This window comes from Empidonax traillii, unplaced genomic scaffold (assembly GCF_003031625.1).
Source record: "Empidonax traillii isolate 1590-97213 ecotype Southwest subspecies unplaced genomic scaffold, ASM303162v1 scaffold86:size2944007, whole genome shotgun sequence".
In the NCBI taxonomy this organism is placed as follows: domain Eukaryota; kingdom Metazoa; phylum Chordata; class Aves; order Passeriformes; family Tyrannidae; genus Empidonax; species Empidonax traillii.
Window position 1 is genome coordinate 2,715,649 of NW_020955279.1, and position 21,468 is coordinate 2,737,116.

Sequence of the window (21,468 nt, forward strand, 5' to 3'; positions counted from 1 at the left end):
AACCCTCATTCACATGCAATCTGCCCTGTTGCTGAATCCCAGTCTTTTTATAGATAACATTGATTAGACTCATGATAATATGGAATTTAAATAAAAATAATTACTAAAAAACCAGAAAGCCTGAAAGTGAATAGCGATGGGATTTTATTGATTGGCTTAGCAAAAGTATTCTCTCTGCCACATCATTTGATATAGATACCTGCTTGTGCAGTTCCTGATTTCCACACTCATCTGGTGTGATTGCAATAGAGTTAAGGAGTTAGTAAGTTAAGGAATTAATAGAGTTATTGTCATTAGGGTGATGAGGAGGCTGCCCAAGGGGAGCCCCGGGGTGCTCTCAGGGGAGGAGATGCTGGCCATGACGTGGGCTTTCATGTCTAGTTGCTTTAGGCAGGCTCACTGGCTGCCAGGGGTTTGCAGCTGGAGCATCAGCCACACTGAACTGCACGAGGAAAACAAAACGCAGCAGATTTCCAAAATACTGACAGCTGGATGCAGATGACATTTTTGAATCAAGAGATAGAAAAAAAAAAAAAAAAAGAACCCAAACCAAAGCAGTTGCTCTCGTGTTGCTCTCTGGCCCCTTCCAGTGCTGTCCCCGCACAGCTCAGGGCCAGGCTGGGGCATAAGTCAGTGAAGAAGAAATGCATCTGGGAGGTGTTTCTGGGGCACCTACCACAGGTGATGAGAAGGGGAGAGTGCCAGTGGAGACAGTCACCCCCTTGAGCCACAGAAATTGACTCTCCTTGTGGCCAAAGGGTTGCAGCTCTATCTGTCCTTGTTGCCCTTCTGACCTCAGCCGGGGTGAGCAGTGACCAAACCCTCTCTGGAGACTCTGCCTGTTGCTCTTGACAGTGGTGATTTCCAGCCCGAATATAGACTGCAGAATTATTTTCAGTGTTGATTAGTCATGTTGAGGGTTTGATTGCAGTCATGTTGAGGGGACCCCAAGGAAAGCCCCGTGGTGTGACCTGTGTGTGACACAGCCAGGGAACAGCACAGTCCCACCCCACCCTCTGTGCCATGGCCCCCAGAGGGATGTTGGCTGCAGGTTGGGCCATGAGACATAACTGAGCTCTGCATGGCAGGGCTCTCCCAGGGGCACTGGTTGCTGTCAGCTCAAAATAGGGGCAGTTTCAGTTCTGTGATTCTCTTGTTCTGAAGTTACCAAGGCTTAAACGCCCATTTAAAACTGGAGCCATCAGACCTGTTCCCAAGTGCTAGAGCCGAGATTATGGCAGTGCTGTGCTAGGGTCATTCCTTGAGGAGGATGATGGATAAGTCACATCATGATGCTGCAGCGTCATGCTGAGAGCCTTCCTCATGGTGATGCTTCAAGGAACATGCAAGCAGTCAGTATTACCTCCTCATCCATGAGTCAGCCTGTAATAGTAAAAAACCTTCCCATCTCTACTTGGCATCCGAAAAGACAACCCCCAGTTCCTGTTGTAAGACATCCTCTACTGGTGTTCCCCAACACTTGTTCCACATCCTCTGTCAGGGACATGCTGGGTACAGTCTATGCCAGATCCCAAGAGGTGACATGTGCTTGTCTCCTGCTATATTGGATATTTTGAAAAGTGCCTTGATATCTAAAATCCACAGTGATGTAGCTGAGAGCTGGCTACCAAAGTACCTGCAGAAGTCTGATAGAGGATATCCAGTGGCTCCATATGGTTTCACTACACTCTGTGTATTAGTTGGGGTATTTTGTTCCTGTTGGCAGCCACTCTCCTTCCAGGACTGCTCAGAAGGAGTTATGGTGATCTTGGCCTTCAGCTTTGCTACTACTGTGTCTTCCAGCTGTCTGTGGCTAGTTCCCCAACTGCAGGACAAACAGTATTCCCATTCAATCCATGTTCCTGGCCGCAGGGATGGCCTGCCAACTGCTGCTGAATGTGTGCTCTAGTCAGATGAGATCATATCAAACGTAAGCAAGTTTTGTCTTTATTTTAGGCAAGAGGGTGTTTTATCATGCTGTGGTTCCAAAGCCTTCATTGTTAGGTTGGAATTCACCCAGGAAGTGTAGCAATGGATGGTTAAATGCAAAGTAATAGGTTCAATATGAGCCACAAGTACAGAGCTTGTGAGCTGGCTGTGCAAACTCGTGTGGAGAGGAGAACATTGTCGTACATCTGGTCAGAACTTGGGAGAGATTTGGATAGTCTTGCCAGGTACTCACAGCATCTTGTGCTGTACCCCTGAGACACTGCCATGAGCACAGGATTTTACCTCCTGCCTGGGCTGTGTGGGGATACACAAAGCCCTCAGACCTCACAGCTGGAAAATTTGGGATGGCTCATCATTAAATCCTGGGAAGGATTCCCTGGGGCAGTCTCTTTGGGTGGTTTTTCCTACATCTTGATCTGGAATTGAGATGGGAGATCTGGAAATAATCGAGGGCTGATTTCTGAACAAATGTAGGTTTTTTCTGTTGTGGTGAGGTTGGGAATTGCCCAACCTTGATAGCACCAGCTGCACTTCAGCTAAAGGAGAGTTACCCCATAGCTACTGGACATCAAGGGGCTCACGTCTAGTTCTGGTAATTGATATCTCCTCTTCTCTTCTTTTCTCTTCTCTTCTCTTCTCTTCTCTTCTCTTCTCTTCTCTTCTCTTCTCTTCTCTTCTCTTCTCTTCTCTTCTCTTCTCTTCTCTTCTCTTCTCTTCTCTTCTCTTCTCTTCTCTTCTCTTCTCTTCTCTTCTCTTCTCTTCTCTTCTCTTCTCTTCTCTTCTCTTCTCTTCTCATTTGGGAATGAAAGTTTTCTTGTTCATGCCATTGACTCATATTGAAAGTTTGAAGTCTGGATGATGCGTACACTTTTTTCTTGTTCTCTCAAGCTATTGACTGTCAGATGTTCCTGGCCTTCTTGAGGTGAGATGCAAAGCCAGTTGCAGAAACTGCTCCTCGTAGTCTTTTGCACTCCTTTTTCTAGTTTTAGGTGTCTCTTATAATTAGCTCTGTCTCGTGGTCTCTGATTTATACATATACTCTATAGTATTATATAGCATTTTTATTATTAAATTATTTTATGTTAGAAGCCCCAGCACAGTTGAGAACTCCATTGTGGCAGATCCTGTGTTGACTCCAAAGGAAAAAAAGCAGTTTCTCCCTCGAAGGACTTACAGTCAAAGTGCAAAATAAAAGCAAACAGATGGATGTGGGCAGACACACAGTATCTTGTATGTGGCACCTCCTTGACATTATTAGATGTGAATTGTAACACTCTGTCAATAACCACTTAAATATTTAATGGTCTGGATTCTTTCCAGCTGCCTTGGGAGCAGTAACTGTAGCCCCAAAGTTAAGTGCTGGATTCCCATTGCCAGGACCTGCGGAGGCAGTTCCTAACCCAGGGCTCCTCAAACAGCCCTCACCATTCCGTGTCTAAGGCAAAGGGGGGAAGAATTTTGCCCTAAATACTCCTTTGCTGAAGGATATGGAGTCATGATAGAAGATAATCTCAGTGCAGAAGTGTTTTTATGTGTTCCCCTGGTCAGTGTTGTGCCCTCTTGAAAAGAGCCTTCTGCACGCTCTCTGGTGCGAAGTTGTTTGTGAAAGCAGAGTAATTGCAAGCAGAAGGATGTTTGCACGTCTGGTCCAGAGGGGAGCTTAGTTTATTTGGCAGAATTGTTTGTAAGCCACTTGTGCATCTTCCCTGTTACCTTGGGACAGAGATTTTCTGCCAGCTGTTTTCTCCTGAGAACCAGGCTCAAAATTCAGTTCAGACATTTGGAGGGAAACCTGGTTTGTTGGAGAGGCCCAGGTTCTGCAGGAATCCACAGGCCCTTCAGTGGGGATGCTTGCAGAGTAAGACACAGCAGAAGATAAGATGCCAGAGAATTAGAGCCAGTGAATAGTTTTGTGGATTAATAGACATAAGCACCAGTGCTCAAGGGAGGGAAGCAGATTACATTATTGAGTGTTCATCCCCTGCAAAACTGCCTAAAGGGAAGGGTAACATGGTTTGTTTTCCCTTAATTAAATATTTGTTAAATGGTTTGTTTCCCCTCAATTAAATATTTGTTCTGGTTGTTCCTTTGTGACAAAAATAAAAAAGCAGCAGCATTGCCTATCTTATGCTTTCAGCTAATCCTGAACATGCTGTAACTGTTCTTCTGGTCCTACCCCCCAATTATTTCCTGTAAAAAATAGCTTTCTCTCTTCCATTCTCTTTTTCTTCTCCATTTTTGAATCATGTTGCTGAATGACTCATCCTGCTTCTCAGTAAATAGGTTAAGTCCAGGAGAATGATGAAACTGCAGAGTGACATGTGAATAAATAGTGCTATTGCTCGTGCGCTCTCCCTAATGGCAGTTACTGTTTTAGAGACATTGCGGTGTCTAACACCAATTTCATCAGCTTTTAAAACACAAGGTGCAAGCTACTGGAGGGAAAAATCGTCACCAACCTCCTTTGCTTTTGCTGGTTTCAATGTAAAAGAAATATATCTTCATACCAAATGGCACTGCTTATCTCAGCAGTTCTGTAGCAAATTCATAGGGTCCAAACCACCCACAAAAAAACCCAGACGCAAGCACAATTCACCATTGTGCTTTGCAGCAACAGCATCAGCTGCCACAGAGTTAAATCAAGGGCTGGGAGTGACAAAATGAAGACTCTTGCCTTGTGTTTCTTAAGCTTCAGTCCATCGGCCTAATATTTCTGTATTGCTTTAGCCAGCTAATGTGGTCGATCAGATGAACTCCATCCCCTTCTGGTATAAGTTTTTGTGTATTTGTTTATTGTGTGCTCGTTCTACTCGGAATATTTTACTTGGTCTCGTTGCATGTAAACTAAAACTAAATACAAACTTCATCTCTTCTCAGTAACTCGCTAACTATCAACTAGAGAGAGCCAAGTCCATGACTCAAACACGTGTCCCTTCCCTTGCAGTTGCAGCCAAAACTCTCTGGCATCGGAGAGCTGCAGAATGAAAGTCATATCTAAATATATGTGAGCAGAAAGAAAGTCAGTTAAAAAAAGACTTTGTTATGGAAAGCTACTACAAACCAAATCCACGGTGGCCTGGAGTTCCCCATCACACCCAGGCTGAGCTAGTTTTCCACTTTCAAGGTACTCTTCCCAAGGCGGCTGCTGACACTCGTTAGAGGGACTGCACAAAGCCAACTCAGCTTGTTGCAGTCTCTTTATACCTCCTGTGTAGTAACTAAACAGACCTAAAGGGTTTATCTAGTAAATAAACAGGATATTTACCATCATCTTGGCAAACAATAACACAAGAGCTTTTGTCCCATATTCATACAGCTCCCAGAAGGGTCAGCACTGATATTCAGAGCCAGCCCCTTGTCAGGTAACCCAGGAAGGAGATGGGCAGTGCCTGGCACCAGATGCCACCCTGAACACCATCCCTTGGGTTTGGTTTCAGTGTCTGCAGTGCTTGGACTGGGCACAAAAAGGGTTTGGAGAGGGGATTTGAAGAAACACCCCAGTTTGATGTGATGCTTCTTCCCATTCTACTCTAAGTACATGAGATGCAACCCCTCTAAATGAAGGTCAGGAGTCTGACCCTGCAGATGAGCTCCAAGGGATATGCTGAGGCCTGATGGGGCAGGAGGGGAAAGGGCATGAAATTGTTCCTGAAAGTGCCCTTTCCAGATTCACAGCTGATGCATAGGCAGGGTTTACACCTGTCTTGGGATCTTTTGATTAAAAAAAAATGATGACTAAATGCTGAAATCCATTAAGCAAACAGGAAATCATACTCAAGAGCAAAAAATTGCTTTTTGTCTTGCTGTTCCAGTTAACAACCTGGGACGAGAAAGCTCATGTGTGTGTGCATGTGTGTCCTGCGAACATCACATAAGCCCAGTTTCCTGGTTCATGGAAAAGTTGCCTCGAAAACTTAACTCGTTGATTTCCAGTAGGTTCAAACAGGGATCAAATGGATTAAATAACCAAAAGCACCACAAATGGCACCTATCAGCCTTAGAGTTCCTCCATTCAGGTCACTTTGGCACATGTTTCTGCAGGAGAACATGTCATTTTTAAGCAGTATAATTCTCCTGTATATTGTTTGCACTCAGATTTCAGCCTTCTTACTACAGGGTCTCAATAAACTGGTCTTCCAGGGAATTAAACAACCAGTTAACACCCAATCCTTTTCTTAACTGATTAACTGTGTGAAAGTCCTCTGGACATGGAAGTGCAATGATTGTTTACTAATCACTTGCAGGTTTGGGTGCAACTTATTACTGATTTACAAGGTCGTAACCATTTGTGTAACAAGCTGAAGTGAAGCATAGCAGTGTAGAAGAGGCACCCAGCAGGTCTGGGCACGGCAGGAGAGCAGGCACAGCTGCACAGGCTGCATCTTATCTCCACTGCTGCAAACTGCTCTGTGTTCCTTCCCTCATAACAGGTCACTTTGCTTTGTGTCACTGAGGAGAATTTGGCTGGAGAGGGAACTTCTGTCTGAGGGTAATGCATGAATAAGCAAAAGCCAAGGGTTGTTTGTCTAAAAGAAATTATTCAGGCTGCCAGCAGTGTGGGGATACCAGTCCCAGCCTTCCCACAGTTCAGTGGCAGCTTCTCACTGATGGTACCCCAGTGTCTCGTAGGTCGAGGCATCCCCAGGGCTGGGGCTGAGGATGCTCTGTAGTCTCCTCACTTTAGGTGCTGGACAGCAAAGTCAGAACAGGTCACTGTCCTCAAAGTGCTCTCTGTCACCTTTGTTCACTCAGCTTCCTAATGGAAATACTTAGAACCTGATTTTTGGAGGTACTGAGCACTCTAGTGTTGATTGCCATTTACAGATTTTAAATGTTTTAGATTAGTAACTTAAATTGTTGCCTATTGGGATTTTCAGAGTGCCTGAGTGAGCTCAGCACCTCATGGCTTTGGTAATTTGAGATCTAAACGATCTGGAGTCTTACCTAAGGACTTGAAAACATTCCTGTAGGGACTCTTGAAAATGACTGCTCTCTCTACTGTGTCCACACATAGTACAGTGGACACACTGCAGAGTACAGGTCATTCTGGGCAGATCATTGTCATGTCAGGCTGTTTTCTGTTAGCTTAGCATGGATTATTTAAATTCCATGAGTGTGACCTCACAGGCTTTCTGCATTTTTCGGGACAAGACAGATCTGTAATAAATCTGGTCCTTCAGGGGTATTTTGGACTTGGGCAGAGCCATATGGCAGGGTGATGACAGAGCAGAGATCCAAGCTCTGGAGTCCCACTGACCACTTTTTCCTGACGGTTTTAAGGCGGTTGTTTTGTAGCGGCTGTTGATCTTTTCTGGAGGTACTCTGACAATAAAGAAAGTACTGAGAAAATCCTTAACATTTCTGAGGTGGTGTCACAGAGAGATTTGTGTTTCAAGTACTTCCTCTGTGATGATTTTGATCTTTAGTGCATTTAGGGCATGGAATTTTTTTTTTAGCAGAAATGCTATCTTTATTTTCTGCTCTTTTCTTACAGGCACACCCAGCTTCCTGTTAAACATTTTGGGTAGGATAGTACCATAGAAACTGGTCATTTTATTTTTGCACCTCACTCTGGAACTGTATTGAGATATAGTACCATAGAAACTGGTCATTTTATTTTTGCACCTCACTCTGGAACTGTATTGAGATATAGGGGAAGGATGTTTAAATGTCCTGAGTGAAATCCAGAGCCTGGGAATCCTGAGGTGTTTCGATATGGTATCAGTCGGGACAGGCTTTAGCCAAAAATATGCATTTTTATTCAGGTTCTGTTTTACATGAGCTGTCTGGGTTATGTTGTTAAATTCATGGAATAATGTCAAGGAGTTTTGAGTCTATTGAAACTATTGCATCCTGGGACTTGAATTGCCACTTAGTTTGAGATCAGTAACTTCCAAGAGTTTGCTTAATTAATGGAGATGAGCTGATTGCTCTTGGACTGGATGGTGCAGAAGAAGTTTATACACAGACTCCATAGATTACAAGCAGGACAGGGAAGAAAAGTTTCAGGATGTATCTATTGGCATTATTTCAGTAAGGAGTAAACCCTTTTCTTGATGTGGAATTAAATAAAGCTTTATGGCCAAGAATATCTTAGCTGTTCCATGGCCTAAATTTCCAGGGGAAAAAAGCCTTTATATTGTTGTTAATTTAGAAAACAACTCCACACCCCCAATATTTTTCCCCTGCACAGTTTTTTGGGCTTGGGCTCCCCGTGCCTTATCCACCAAGGTTTGTATTTACCAGACAATGAGTTGCTGTGCTCACATATGCAAAAGCTGATTTTCCAGGATGCAGAGTATAAAATAGGCTGTGTACTGAGTGGTAGGTTCCAGTCTATGATACGTGGCTGCACAATCCTTGGGAGCCAAGTAAAATATTTCTTTTCTATATATAGTCACCTGAAATCCAGCAGCAGAGACACTTCTGAATCTTACACTCAAAGCTTAGTTTTTAAGAAGCAGTTTTTCCTCCTTAAAATTGTGATTCTTTTTTTAATTTCCACTTGGTTTTGCAGAAGTGCCAAATGCTTTCATGGTGGTTTCAAATGAAATCTTAAGAGATTAGACAGGAAAAAAGGAACAGAGTATCTTTTTTTTTTTTTAATGAGAAAAAAAAGTCACCTTATTTATGTTTGAAGCAAAGACTGTAACTTCCATAATTTCTTTGCGCATCTTTCCTGTTCCGTAAAATTAAGGCAAAGTCTAATTTACACAGCCACTGTGGTTAGATCTCTTAATTAAAAGGGACATTGATCTGGCATGAATGTGTTGTATCTTACTGGGGCCACTGAGGTGATAACAGACCTGACTTTTGCAAAAGGCAGTGACTGGTCTTTGACCTGACGTACCAGTCGCAGGGACCTCCTGTGCCTCTGAAGTCTCAGATCGAATTATCAGCATTTCACATGTTTTGTCATCAATTTAGGAGCTGTAATTTTTGGCATATTCGTTTTTAGATAATACCAGTCGAGAAAAGAGGGGGGAAAAAAGTGAAATCTAGTGCTGGATCTGAGCAAACAGAAAGGTCAGCGGTTCAGTTCTGCCTTATGTATTGTATGTGCTGAAATGTCCTTTTAATAAATTAAACCACAGAGTGAAAGAGTAGCTGAAAGCTGTAACATTTGACCGTGCAACATAGGTCAAAGGTTACCTTTTTTTCTCAAAAATGGTTTTGCAAATCTTTTTCAGAGCTGATAGATACACACCTTAGCTGGATACAAAACATTATATGAAAAAGAATGACTGTGATCTTTGATCCAAGCAATCAAAAAGAAAGGTAATTGGTATTTTTCTGCCTTTTCTCCAGCTGTGTGTTTCTCTTAACCTTCATTTATTTATCTATTTTTTCAATTAAAAAGTCATGCCCCTTTTTATTTGGCTTAAAGGGTTTAAAATCTTATTTATTTTTTTTTTTTTTTTCATTCTTTTTCTTCCCCACTTGTGAACCACAGAGCTGTCCTGAAGTAGCTGGGGCCTGGTGGGCAGGGAAGGAGAGCTGGGGCTGTGCATGCTGGGCTAGAGCATCCTGTCCTTCCCAGGCAGCAGCTGGACCCACAGCAGGACTGTGGTTTGCCTGGTCCCATTTTGAGGGCACACTACAAATCCAGGGTTCAGTTTTCGTCCCCAGCCCCTGTTATTCCATTAGTTCCTCCCCACGTGCCACGTGTTTGCTTTGCATGTCCAAACACTTCTCGGATGGGTCAGTGGAGCAGCCATGGACTGGTGCAGGAATATTGCAGGATCCCTGCCTGCTGCAGGGAGGAGCCCACTGGGGCTGAGCTTTGCCCCCTCTGATGAGCCCCTCACTCTTGCAGGATCCCCAAAGTTACAGACACCCTACTGCACAATCCTTCTGGTGCTTTTTTTCATTTTACACGAGAAACAGGCAGCTGTAATTGTTGCAATACAATAAATGAGACAACTAAAGTGCCTTATGAAAACGATTAACATATTACCAGGTGAAAGTGTTAACAAGAAAATTTTACTTTTTACTTTTTTATATATTCAAAATATATTCCAAGTGCATCACTGCCATGGGTCTAGTACTGTGACAACATCAACTTGACTGGTGTTATTCCAGACAGATCCATGGGACAACAGTGGTGGGGCTGTCACTTGGATGTGTGGCTGTGTGTGCCCACAGGCAGACAGGGGGGTGCCTGTACAGAATCAACTACATGTACAGAATCAACTACATGTATAGAATCAGTTCCATGTACAGAATCAATTCCAGGGAGCCTGACTCCCTGCCAGCTGAACTGGGGGCTGTTTTCTGTCTCTGGACTACCCGGTGGAGGTTGGTATTTAATAGAACCCACTGTGATCTCACGAGTGAACACACTCCAGATTTCTATCTGAGAGGATGTGAATTAGAGGCTTAAATGTGTTTGAGGCCTGGAGCCTGAGAGACTGACTCTGCCCCATCAAAGCTGAGTAATTAGGGGATCACAGACATTCCCCCATGAATCCAGCAGCCTCTGCAGTGTTTGATGGGGTCTCCAAGCACCGGGGCTGTTGTTGTCCTCGTACAACAGCAGTGTAACAAAGGACATGCTGAAGGGATTCAGGCCCAACCTTGGTCTGCATGGCTGATGTCAACTGTAATTTCAATATCCTTTTTTATGATTTAATCTTTCATTATCTTAACGTATGTCCTTGTGGCCCCATTTAATCATTAAACATATCAAGAGCTCCAGAGCAGCCACACTCCAGGCACCTTAAACAACAATATTTTATTTATTAATCACATCATCTCAATTTCCTCTCAGCTAGAAATGAGCAAATAATGAGAACTGATACTCGAGCTACATTTTAACCATGCTACTAAAAAAAGATAGATAGGAGCTCAGAAGAGCAAGTTCAGCACATGATCTCGGCTTCCTCTGAGGTTTAGACAGGTCTCAGTTTGCTGATTTTGTTCAATCTACTGTTGAAACCCAAATCTCTTGGATTACACCTGGATCTGGATCCATGTGCTCCCAAATCACAAAGATGTGTGATTTCACAAGGCTTGGTCTGGAGGTGACTCCAAGCTGCCTTGGGATCCATTCCTCTTACATTTATATATTCATTAGATTTAGGGACTCTGGTTGTAGGCCAGGACTTTTAGTGCAGGGACAAGCACTGACTTACACCTTTCCCTCAGAGCTCCCAGACTACTGTTGTCCAGCTTAAACTGCACCTGACACACCCCTCACCACTTGGGTTTAGGTGAAATTCAGGGTGACTACAGAACCTTCAGGCCAAGTGATCACAGAGAGCTCTTGCCATTCAGGTGTCTCCAACAGAAATCCACCTTGGCTCCTGTATGAGCTCACAGGGAGCTGTCTCAGTGAACCATGGGGTTCTTGTTTCATACTGTTCCCTGCAACCTTTTAGCTCTATTCAGAGTGCAGTCCCCCTATGACCTCAGCCCACAGAACCCACTGCTGACCTTCTGTGCAGCACACAGGAGGGAAAGTGAAGTTAGCAGGCTGAGTCAGCACTTGCCCACACCATCCAGCCAGGGAAACAGAACCAAATCTGGACCCCTCAAAAGCCTGTAGGTTTAGCAAACTCAGTTATCTGTTTCGCTTATATTTAACCCTTCCTAGATACGATTGTTGGCTCTGATATTTCCATTATTGTGTTAAATAAAAGGAAAATTCATACATGGTATTTTTGGTACACTGGCTGCTCAAACAAACGTGTAGATAAATAAATCGGCCTCCAGCCTCAGCCCACTTGTTTTTAGAAAGGAAATGACCCTGTAAGAGTGGGTGCCCATTTCTTTTACCTCACTGCTATTTTTAGCTGAGGCTGTGAAAAATTTCCATTGAAGACCTGCTCCTCTCATTTCCTGGGTAGAGCAAACAGGAAGCTCTGACTGAGCTGGAGGAGGTTTTGGCCTCAAAGTGGATCAACCTCACCTCCCTCTGGTTGCTCACTTGCACTGCAGAGCAGCATCACACCAGATCCCCACAGATGGGCTTGATTTGCAAGAATTCACCACAAGGGCTGGTAGAAGCCAGCAGGTAATGGTGGCAGGTAGAATGTTGTGTAGCAGCAGGACAGGAGTTCTGTCAGCAAGGCTTTTTTGCCCATGTCATCTCCCAGAGGCACCAGTCTGGATAAAATCAGGCACTTCCCAGCTGGAATTAGGAAGACCTAAACTGTGGGCTGTTGATGGTGGGATTTGTGAGCATGGAGAGATGGGAACTTTCTTTATTTGAGTTCTGGGAAGCACTTAAATTCTAGAGAGAGAATTGTTGTTCCAGGAGGTACCAAAGGGTGCTTTAGGCAAGTAAGAGAGCAAGTTAAAGGGAGAGATTGGTTGTTGTATAAAACATATAATACTGTTCCGACTTTTTAAACAAAGTTCTTCAATGTCTTCTCTTGAGCTTTACTAACCAGCTTGTCCCAACCTCTGACAGTATCCTCGTGGTGCATGGAAGTTGTTTATGCTACAGTCTGCAGACAAACTATAATAATAATGTAGAGCAAAGAGAGTTTAGAGTGAGATTATTAAAACAAACAAACAAACAAACAAAAAGCAAACAAGAACCACCCAAACACAAACTACACTTCCTCACCTGAATTGCAGTCTCCTTGTTTTCATCACTGTTCACTGTCTTTCCTCCAAACTTGGCCTTTTTTATCTTCAAAATGATCTCATTTCAGCCTAGTGAATGTGTTAAAATGCTCAGAGACTTCGAGATTTTTCTTTTTTCCCTTAAGTCTGTGCCAGAGGGCAAGTGTTGTGTGTGAGGGATGTGGCAGGTACTGGCTTCAGCCTCTCAGGTGTGTTTTATGGTACTTGAAGCTGAACACAGTGTGAACCCCCTCTCTCCACTCCTTCCCCCTTGCCTTCCAAAAATGTGTAGTCTGGGTAAATAAGACTAAAAGTTTTAGGTTTTAATAAAATTATTTTATGAATGGAGGGGATGTTTTCAGCTTGACAGCAAACTGCCCAAGGATTGCTTTTACTTTCCACTTGTCGGGGGTTTGAAAGTGCTTTGACATTTCCTCCTCTCTCTTTTATTTCACAGTTAACGAAATTATCAGGAAGGAATTTTCTGGACTCCCTGCCAGAAGTCAGACATAGAAGAAGAGATTTGTGAGACAACTTTTACCGAATCCTTCCATAACTGACCTCTTGGATCCTTCCAGTGCCCCTGCAACCTCCAGCTTCCTTTACGGTTCATCTCAATGCAAGGAACAATGTATTGGCATCAAGTGACAGCCTTGACTAAGCAACTTGCCACCTCTCTCTGTAAACACCGAGAAGGACACCCTTCCTTTCCTCCAAAGATTGTATTGTTCTCATGTAACAGAGCATCTGTCTGAGGAAACACTTCAAGCCTGCTGCAAAATATCTATGTATTGATCTGTCTTAGTGCTGAGGGAGAAGTGATCTGTCACTCCTGATCCACACAAAGCAAGGGAGGTTGTGCATTAGAGCTTATTTGGGTGGGGTGGGAAATGGGGGAAGAAAGAGTAATATATTCCATAAAAGAATAACATGGTTTGCAGGTCACTAGCAAGGACTTGCCCTCCAGGTCTCAAAGCCCTTCTGAGAAATTTTATTATTGTAGGAAACTGAGGCAACCCAAGCTTGCTCAGCCTTTATCTAACCTGGGATCAAAAGCCATTTTTTACCGACTCTGAGCACTGTGATTGGTATTTCAAACCATAAATGTCAGCTGAATCCAGGAGTTTTCTTCATTTTTCATGTCAGACTGGATAGGAATTTGAAGGAGAGGGATTCTCACCAAGAAGCAGTGAAAAAGAACAATTCAGCAGTTGCAACACCTGTGCCAAGGTAAAATAAACCCAGATTAAATAGAGATTAATATATAGGAGTCACAGTAAATCCAAAGATTTTTATGATTGATCCTTATTAATATTTAGGCAGTGTATAAACTTGATATTTTCTCTCTAACAAATGGTTGCTGTTTCTTTTCACGTAGAACCTGCTATTGGTCTGTAACTTGTCTCAGTGTCTCATTTAGCAACTGGAACATTTAATCACCCCAAGCTGCAGAGAAAAATAATTGCATCCTACAGAAGCCATACATTCCAGAAAAAAATATACACTTACTTATATTCACCTTGTCTCTTTAGCTCTGCAAAGCTACCAGCAGTCTGTGGAAAAGTTACATTTCCATGTGAGTTACTACTTTGTTATGTTTTGCTTCCTGCGTTAGAATAGATTGTGCTGACACTGCTTATCACAATACCAGGTAACCGCTGCCACCTGCAGTTGTGCAGCTACAAGTGAGAACATTTTGGAGTGTCAGGGCCTCCACAGTGGGATAAAAGGACATCCTGAGGGGATAGTTAATGTGCAGTAAAAAACAGCCATAATATTTTAGGAAACAGGTTTTATAAATGAGGAACGCTGATACTTTTAGGAGTGTGGAGCCTGAGCTCTATTCTAAAGAGCACAGTGAAATTAATCCTGTTTTCAGTTGTTTCCCAGTAAACTTTGCTGAATACCAGTGTGTCCACGTGCTCATAGCAGGAATTATGTTATGGAAACGCAGCTGATCAGCCCCAAAGTTGGTTCCCCAAGGGCTCAAGACAGATCTTGCCCAATCCCTGCAGAGTTTGTGCTCAGTCCAACCAAAATCTCTTCAGGAGTATTGAGTATGTATTTTCTACCGCTGAAAGCTGATGCGTAAACTGTGCAAGGTCTTGGGTTTTAGAGTGGGAGACAGATTTGGACTCTCCAGAACAGCTGACCTGGGTCTCAGCTACAGGTCTGGATCTGAAACAGAGACCTGAATTTCCCAAGAGCAGCTCCAAACTCCGGATTCAGCCCAGCCCAGCTCCAGAACCCAAGCAGAGCCCTGCACATCCCAACCTGGCATTAATAACACACCTTGGGGACTCGGCTTCTGTTTCCACTTGGTGAGATTCAAATCTTTTGTCCCACAATGAGTCCCCTGTGTCCCATTTCAGCACCACCAAAAACTCCCTGGCTGCCTCAGTTCTGGTGCTCATGTTGTGAGCTCCACATGTCGCAGCAGCACGACTGGTGAGATGGCTCAGCCTCAGCCTGTACCTGCAGGGGTGAAAATGGCCCCTTTTTTTACTGCTGACTTTTATAGAACCAAAATTGAGGCCCAGACCAGCTGAAATGACTCCAGCACAGGGGAATTACTGTTAAACAGCACTCAAGGAGTACTTTGACTGGCTCATATGCCTCAAATAAGCTATTTTGGATTGTTTTAAAACTGTCAGTGGGCCAGAATCTGACAGACATCATGGATTTTTAAACAAACAAACAAATAAACTAAAAACACACTCACAGAAAACCAGAAATTCCCAAATAACTGTCAGAACCTTTTCCTTTGCTGAATTTTAAATAGAATCTCAAGAATATAAAGGTCTTTTCAGATCTGTAGATGTGCTGATGCTGTCTATCAGTACATTTGGTGATTGTAGCAACTGCTCATCAGTTTAGGAGTATCATTTTTTGCGTATTTATTTTTAGAGTAACATCAGTCAAGAAGATATGGGAAAAAAGGAAAATCTAGTGCTAGGTCTGAGCAAACAGGAAGGTCAAGGGTTAAGTTCTGCCTTATGTATTATAGATGCTGAAATGTCCTTTTAATACATCACAAAAGGAAAGAATAGCTGAAAGCTGCAACATTTGGCCATCCAGAATAGGTTGTGGACTCCTAGCAAAGGCTTTTCAGTGGTCAGAGGGCCCCAGACAGGCAAACCACTGAGCCCCTGCAGTTCTCCAAGAACTCCTTTTCAGGACACACCCAGGACACCTGGGCTCTGTAACCAAAATGTACCTTTCCACTGTGCTTATGTGTTCCTTCAGGCACTTTGTTTTTGAGGAGAGAGGGTTTGGATTTTGGTTTGGTTTTGGTTTTGGTTTTGGTTTGTTTTTTTTTTTTTAATGTGCTACAGGTGCTTTTGTTGTGCTTGCATTAGCTATATTCCTTCCTCATTTTTAATGCATAGATATTAATCTGTTTGTGTGTTTGTGCAGGTGCATATACATGTAGTTTATATGATATACCCACACAGGCAGGGACTATTGACAGGGGCCTGGAGTGACAGGGCAAGGGGGAAAGACTTCAAACTGACAGAATAGTTTTAGGTTGGATATTAGGATGAAATTCTTCCCTGTGAAGGTAGAAAGGCCCTGGCACAGGTTGCCCAGAGAAGCTGTGGCTGCCCCATCCCTGGAAATGTCCAAGGCCAGGCTGGACAAGGCTTGGAGCAGCCTGGGCTAGTGGAAGGTGTCCCTGCCCGTGGCAGGAGATGGAACTGGATGGGCTTTAAGGTCCCTTCCAACCCAGACCATTTCTTGATTCTCTGATCTATCTGGGTACATTGTATAAATATGATTTTCTATGAACACACACAACCCCATCACAACGCTGGGTCACGGTCCTGTCCTGGCTCCAGCCCCGTGTGAGCAGCACATGGAGCCAGCCCAGGACTGAGGGTTCATACCATGTACATACTATAGACTACATTTTAGTGGTTTTATTTACAGCTACAGGAGGTCAGGCTCTGCTGCCCTATCTACTTTTATGTGCAACCAGTAGTTAAATAATACAACTTTAACCGACTTTGTATTTATTTCTGGAGAAAAGGAGCATCCTCAGACATAGTGTTATGCATTGTTGTCTCTTTTTAAAATGAAAACCAATACATTAAAATTATATAGCTTGGCTGAGGAACTTCAAAATATACTGTACTAAATTATTTCCTGTTCTTGCTGAGCAGTGTTTTTTCAGTATTAATATTTTTGTTACTTAATACAACTTGCTCTCTTTCTGTAGAAACATGTGCTTAACCTTGGAAGAGTTAATACCATTTTGTGAGTAATTTGTTCTCACTTTATCTGGAAGATAGCCATATTTGCACATGAGGAAATTCTGTCTTTCCTCAGTTATCTGAATGTTTCACCACAGTGCCTTCCTGCCATTGTACCAAAGGCCTACAAATATCTTGTCTACAGGGTGAACAACTCTAATGCATTTTCCATCAAAGTTACAACATGAAAAGTACATGGGGCTCGTTGGAACTCAAAAGTTCATCTCTTTTTGTGTGTGTGTGTCTGTGTCTGGTGGTTTTGTTTTTTTTTTACTTCCATTTTTCCATCCAAGCTTTGGCTGCGAATACAGGATGAGCTTCTATAAACTTCTGCATCAAATATACGTACAATAAAAATCATCATTCATGATATGTAAACAGTCTGAGAGTGGACTGGGAGTGGACAGATATCAGGAAGATTATTTTTTTTTTGTCAGTTATGAGTGTTGGAAGTCGAGTTTGCCAGGAGGGGAATTGCTCGTGAAAATACTTGCAATGAAATATGAAGTCCTGTTTTTGTTTTTCTCCATGAGAATGAGCAGAATGTAAGATCTGAGCAACAACAATGGAGTGAAAGTGTCTCATGTATGTGTTTTTATGGTAGAAAGAATGTAGAAGAGTCATGGTTTTTGCACTTGCTTTATTTGTATCCATGTAAATATGTATCACTTCCATGCTCCTTGTAGGAATACAGCATTTTCTGAATGTAGAATATTTCCCAAACCAGCACTATGTTATTCTCTATTGTATAAAAAGCTGCTGCTTAATAACGTATCTAAACCAGTTCTCAGAGTAGCTAGCATGTTTTTAAAGTATATTTTGTAATCCATATCTTTACAAAAAAGTGACTATGCTTTTTGTCTGACCAAATATGCAACACCTTTTGGAGTAAGGTTAGTATTTATAAAGGATCGATTCTCATTTTCTCAATGTCTTAATTTTCTATGCAATTGTTGTTGAACTGTTACTGTCCTAAAAGAACCCATGTATTTGATAGATTTCCCAAAGACTTCAAAGAGAGCTTTAAATGCTTGAGAAATATGTTTCTAAATATTTCAATCTGACTTTTCCCCCTGCATTTCTTTCCAAATTGCTACTTAATAGGGAACAATTATCTGCCAGATGGGACTCCAGAAAATTACTGTCTTAATTTCAAATCTTAAACTGATTCAGAACCTCGTAATTTTTTGCACCACTTAAAGTCATCTGACATTCCAGTTTATCTGCAATTCTGTTTGTTATTTATGTTCCATATTTCTGTGCAATAGGAAGAGATGCTCATGTTGGGTCTAGATGGGCTGAATTGCAAATTCCTCATCGTTTACATTGCATTGGTTTCTTACCTATAAGTGTAAGGCAACACTCTGCTATCACATGTGAAAGGTTATAATTCCTTATTCATCTCAGTTCAGAACGAACAATCCACCTTTTTGTATGTTTGCCATAAGATTGACATCTGTATCTTTATTATCTGCTCCATTATAAGTGCAGTGGGTGGCAGCTGATAGCAATTTGTTTAACTGCCTGTCAGAGTGGGCTGTTTAAGGTTTGTTTAGCCATTTTTATTGTTTCTGGGGTGCAAAAAAATATAAGTTAGCCCCTGACCCACATTGCAATAAATTTCAGATGAAGGTGCTGATGCTGTGAAAGATGATATCAGCTGCAAATGAGTGGTTTTCTGGGGAATGGTGGTTTGAGTTCCCTGTCAATAAATCCCATAAAATAGCAAAATAGAGTAGAAAGTTCTACAATGACTGTCACAAAAATGACTAATGATTTATATGTTTGTAATAGCCCAGAAATCCACAGATGTGCTGTTGGAATCCTCAGCTGTTCCAGAACTGAGCTGCCATCAGTTTAGTGATGCTGAGCAGCACCTGAAGCACAGGTGGTGTGAGACCAACAGGGAGTGGAGGGACAGCTCAGTGTGAACAGTGATGGCCTGACTGGGACTCAGAGATCTGTGTGTTTGTGTGTGTGTGTGTGTGTGTAATTCTGAAGTGATTTCCCCCCACCCCCAAAATCCAACCCCCCCTGGAGCCCTGCCCTGGATGTTCAGGTGAAGCCAATAGATACACAAGTGAGCACTTGTCACTCAAATCACTGTAACAGATGTCTTTTGAATCAAATTACCTGTCCAAAAACCTAACTTCCACAACTGAAAAGGGGTTTCTGTCATTCACATTCCTGCAACAACGTTGTTAAACCTCCAATGTAATGATTTTTTTTTTCAATCTGTAAAATATTTTTATATATTACCTGTACTATGGTAGATTAGCAATAAATGAAAGGGCATCAGCTGCTGCAAGAGTGTTTGGTCTGTTCTTAACTACCTTTATTGCCTTTGCTAAACTAATATCAAGGGGCTGAGTCACCCACTTGATAGTCTTCGTGTCCTTGTCACCCTCCTAAATACTCACAAGTGGGATGTGCATAAGGATGTCAGAGTACAGAATATTTCTTCTTTAATGAGTTGCTCAGTTCCCTTTTGCATCAAGATCCCACTCAGGTTCTGTAGATGAGATAGATCAAGTCATACAGGGACAATTTTATGAACGTCTTCATTTGCACTTCTTGTCTATTTTCCCTTCTTTTAATTTTCTATTCCCACCATCCCAATAAAAAACCCCAAACAATCCATGTAACAGGTACTGCAGACTTTCGACCTCAATAAAGCATTAATTTCCATCTGTGTAAATGTCCTTCTGCATCAGTAGATGCTTTTTCAGAGACTGGGGATGTACTCCATTTCATTGTTGTTCATCTAAATCTTAATCCTGCATTTCTCTACTGGAGACACTAAAAGAGACATTTTCATACTGCTGTGCTGGAAGGGCGCCCAGAGCCCATTATGCCTCAGTAAGAGGCGAGTTTATCCAGCGTGCAATTAAAGACATTTACCTTAACAAAATCAATATTATCCTTTGCATTTAAAACCGGGGAATTCAAACCATATTTGATGCGTTTGCTGGACACGGAGCAAGCGCTTTGCTTTGCTTATTCACAAAAGCCTCGGAGCAGGCAGCATGTGGAAGTTCTTAACTCCCAGAACCCTGTACAAAGGCTGGGAAGCTCATAAACCAGACAGGCCTCGCCAACAAAGAAGCCGTTACTGGCTGGGAGAGAACATTTTATGATGAGCAAATATATGGCACACAGGATTTTAGCTTTATTCAGCAACAGGAAAGTTTAAGTAACTTAACCTGGAAATTCCACAGCTAAGAGCTGAGAACCTGAGCACCTGACCCAATTCTCTGGCTTTAATTTACGTCTTGGGTCCGAATTAAAAGACTACAACAGTACCCCAGGTTTTTCGTCTTAACGGGAAATTTCCTGGATTTTGTAGACTTAACTCCCTCCTTTGTAACCCTTCAACATAGCTGACTCTTTTCCCAGTTTTCAGGGTAGCAGCAAGGAAGAACAATCCCTGTTTCTAATGAACATCTGGGTCTCGTATGAGCCCTCTCTCGCTCGCGTGCTCCGTTGTGTAAATATGCGATTTACAACTTCTTTTTCTTTCTTTGAATACAAATGTAATTTAGGCAATTTAAGAAGCTGCCTTTCAGCTTCGTACCGGATTCTTTTCCAAATACATCATCACTGGCTTGCTCAGGTGGCCAAGCTCAACTGGGCTGCTGTAAGGGAGCTTCCCAGGGAAGATGAGCTCCCACCCTACTCCATCCTCACCTTCCCTATCCCTGCACCTTAGCTGGATCATCTGCTCCTGTGAACTCATCATCTCAGTGAACGCCTTTATAGAGGGGCTTGATTTAGTTTTATTTAGGGAAGGGAAGGCCACAGCAGAGGATCTGGGCTCCCACTGACCTCAAGGGCAACACTGCTGGCACAGCAAAATTGCTGAGGTTGTGAGGAACCACTTACCCCAAAAACCCGGGGGAAGGGGGAGGTGGGAGAGGCTGGCAGGAGCTGCATGCACACAAAGGGGCCAAAGCCAGACATCGGAGGTACTGCCGTACAAAGGCACCTCTTTATTCAGCAGAGCACTGAAACTACAGCTGAAATCAAGAGGGAGAGTTCAGAGGCAGCCCAGAGCTCAGAGGGCAGGCACTAAAATAAAAACATTATCTGTTGCTCAGATATACACACAAACAGTAAAAGGATGTACTTTTCTGGGCTTTTGCAGTCTATTAGCTGTCTAACTGCCCATGAGAGCTCGGCTCTGCCTGGGGAGTTTGGATGAAATGGACTCTGAGGCCGGGGATGGGCTGTGGGAGCAGCCAGCGTTCACCATACCAGCCTTGTTTTCCTCAGAAACCAAGCTGAAAGCACGGCAGCCCTTCCCAGCCAGCTGCAGCAGTCATGCTCAACTCTGGGATTTCACGCCATTAAAGAAGTTATTTCTAGGTGTTATTAACTGCTCTAAGGGCTGGGCTGTGCCTGGTAAGAAACCAGCATGGTAAGAAAATGCAGTTTAACTCCTTGTAACCCTGGGCTTGACCTGAAGGTTTAAGTTGGCCTGAGTATATTTTTCATTGACCCTTTATTTAACCTTATTGAAATATGAGCAGTGTCATGAAAGCCTCTTCAGCTGCCTGCTTACATCAGCATGAGTAGACCACTGAAATCAAAGCCCAGCTGATGTTTAATTTCTAAGCTTTTTCATGTTAGGCTTCACTAAAGGAAAAGTGGGGGGAGACACATTTCCCTTTTGAGTTAAGTCTCCAGTGACCAG

General features: G+C 42.8%; 1 protein-coding gene and 1 long non-coding RNA gene across 2 annotated transcripts in view; one reads left to right on the forward strand and one right to left on the reverse strand.

The window, feature by feature from the left end:
* NFATC2 (nuclear factor of activated T cells 2) overlaps nt 1-14,045 on the forward strand; it is an 85,025-nt gene extending 70,980 nt beyond the window's left edge. Inside the window, exon 10 of the mRNA XM_027881287.1 lies at nt 12,980-14,045. Within this exon, the coding sequence (XP_027737088.1) occupies nt 12,980-13,035 (56 nt within the window). The 3' untranslated portion in view covers nt 13,036-14,045. The remainder of the gene's footprint in view (nt 1-12,979) is intronic.
* Nucleotides 14,046-17,082: 3,037 nt separating this feature from the next.
* On the reverse strand, nt 17,083-20,787 carry LOC114056246. The gene is made up of 3 exons (XR_003570966.1): nt 20,658-20,787; nt 19,196-19,287; nt 17,083-18,118 (listed from the first exon to the last, which is right to left on the reverse strand). It is a non-coding gene; the product is annotated as an uncharacterized LOC114056246 (long non-coding RNA).
* Between the last annotated feature and the right edge of the window lie 681 nt (nt 20,788-21,468).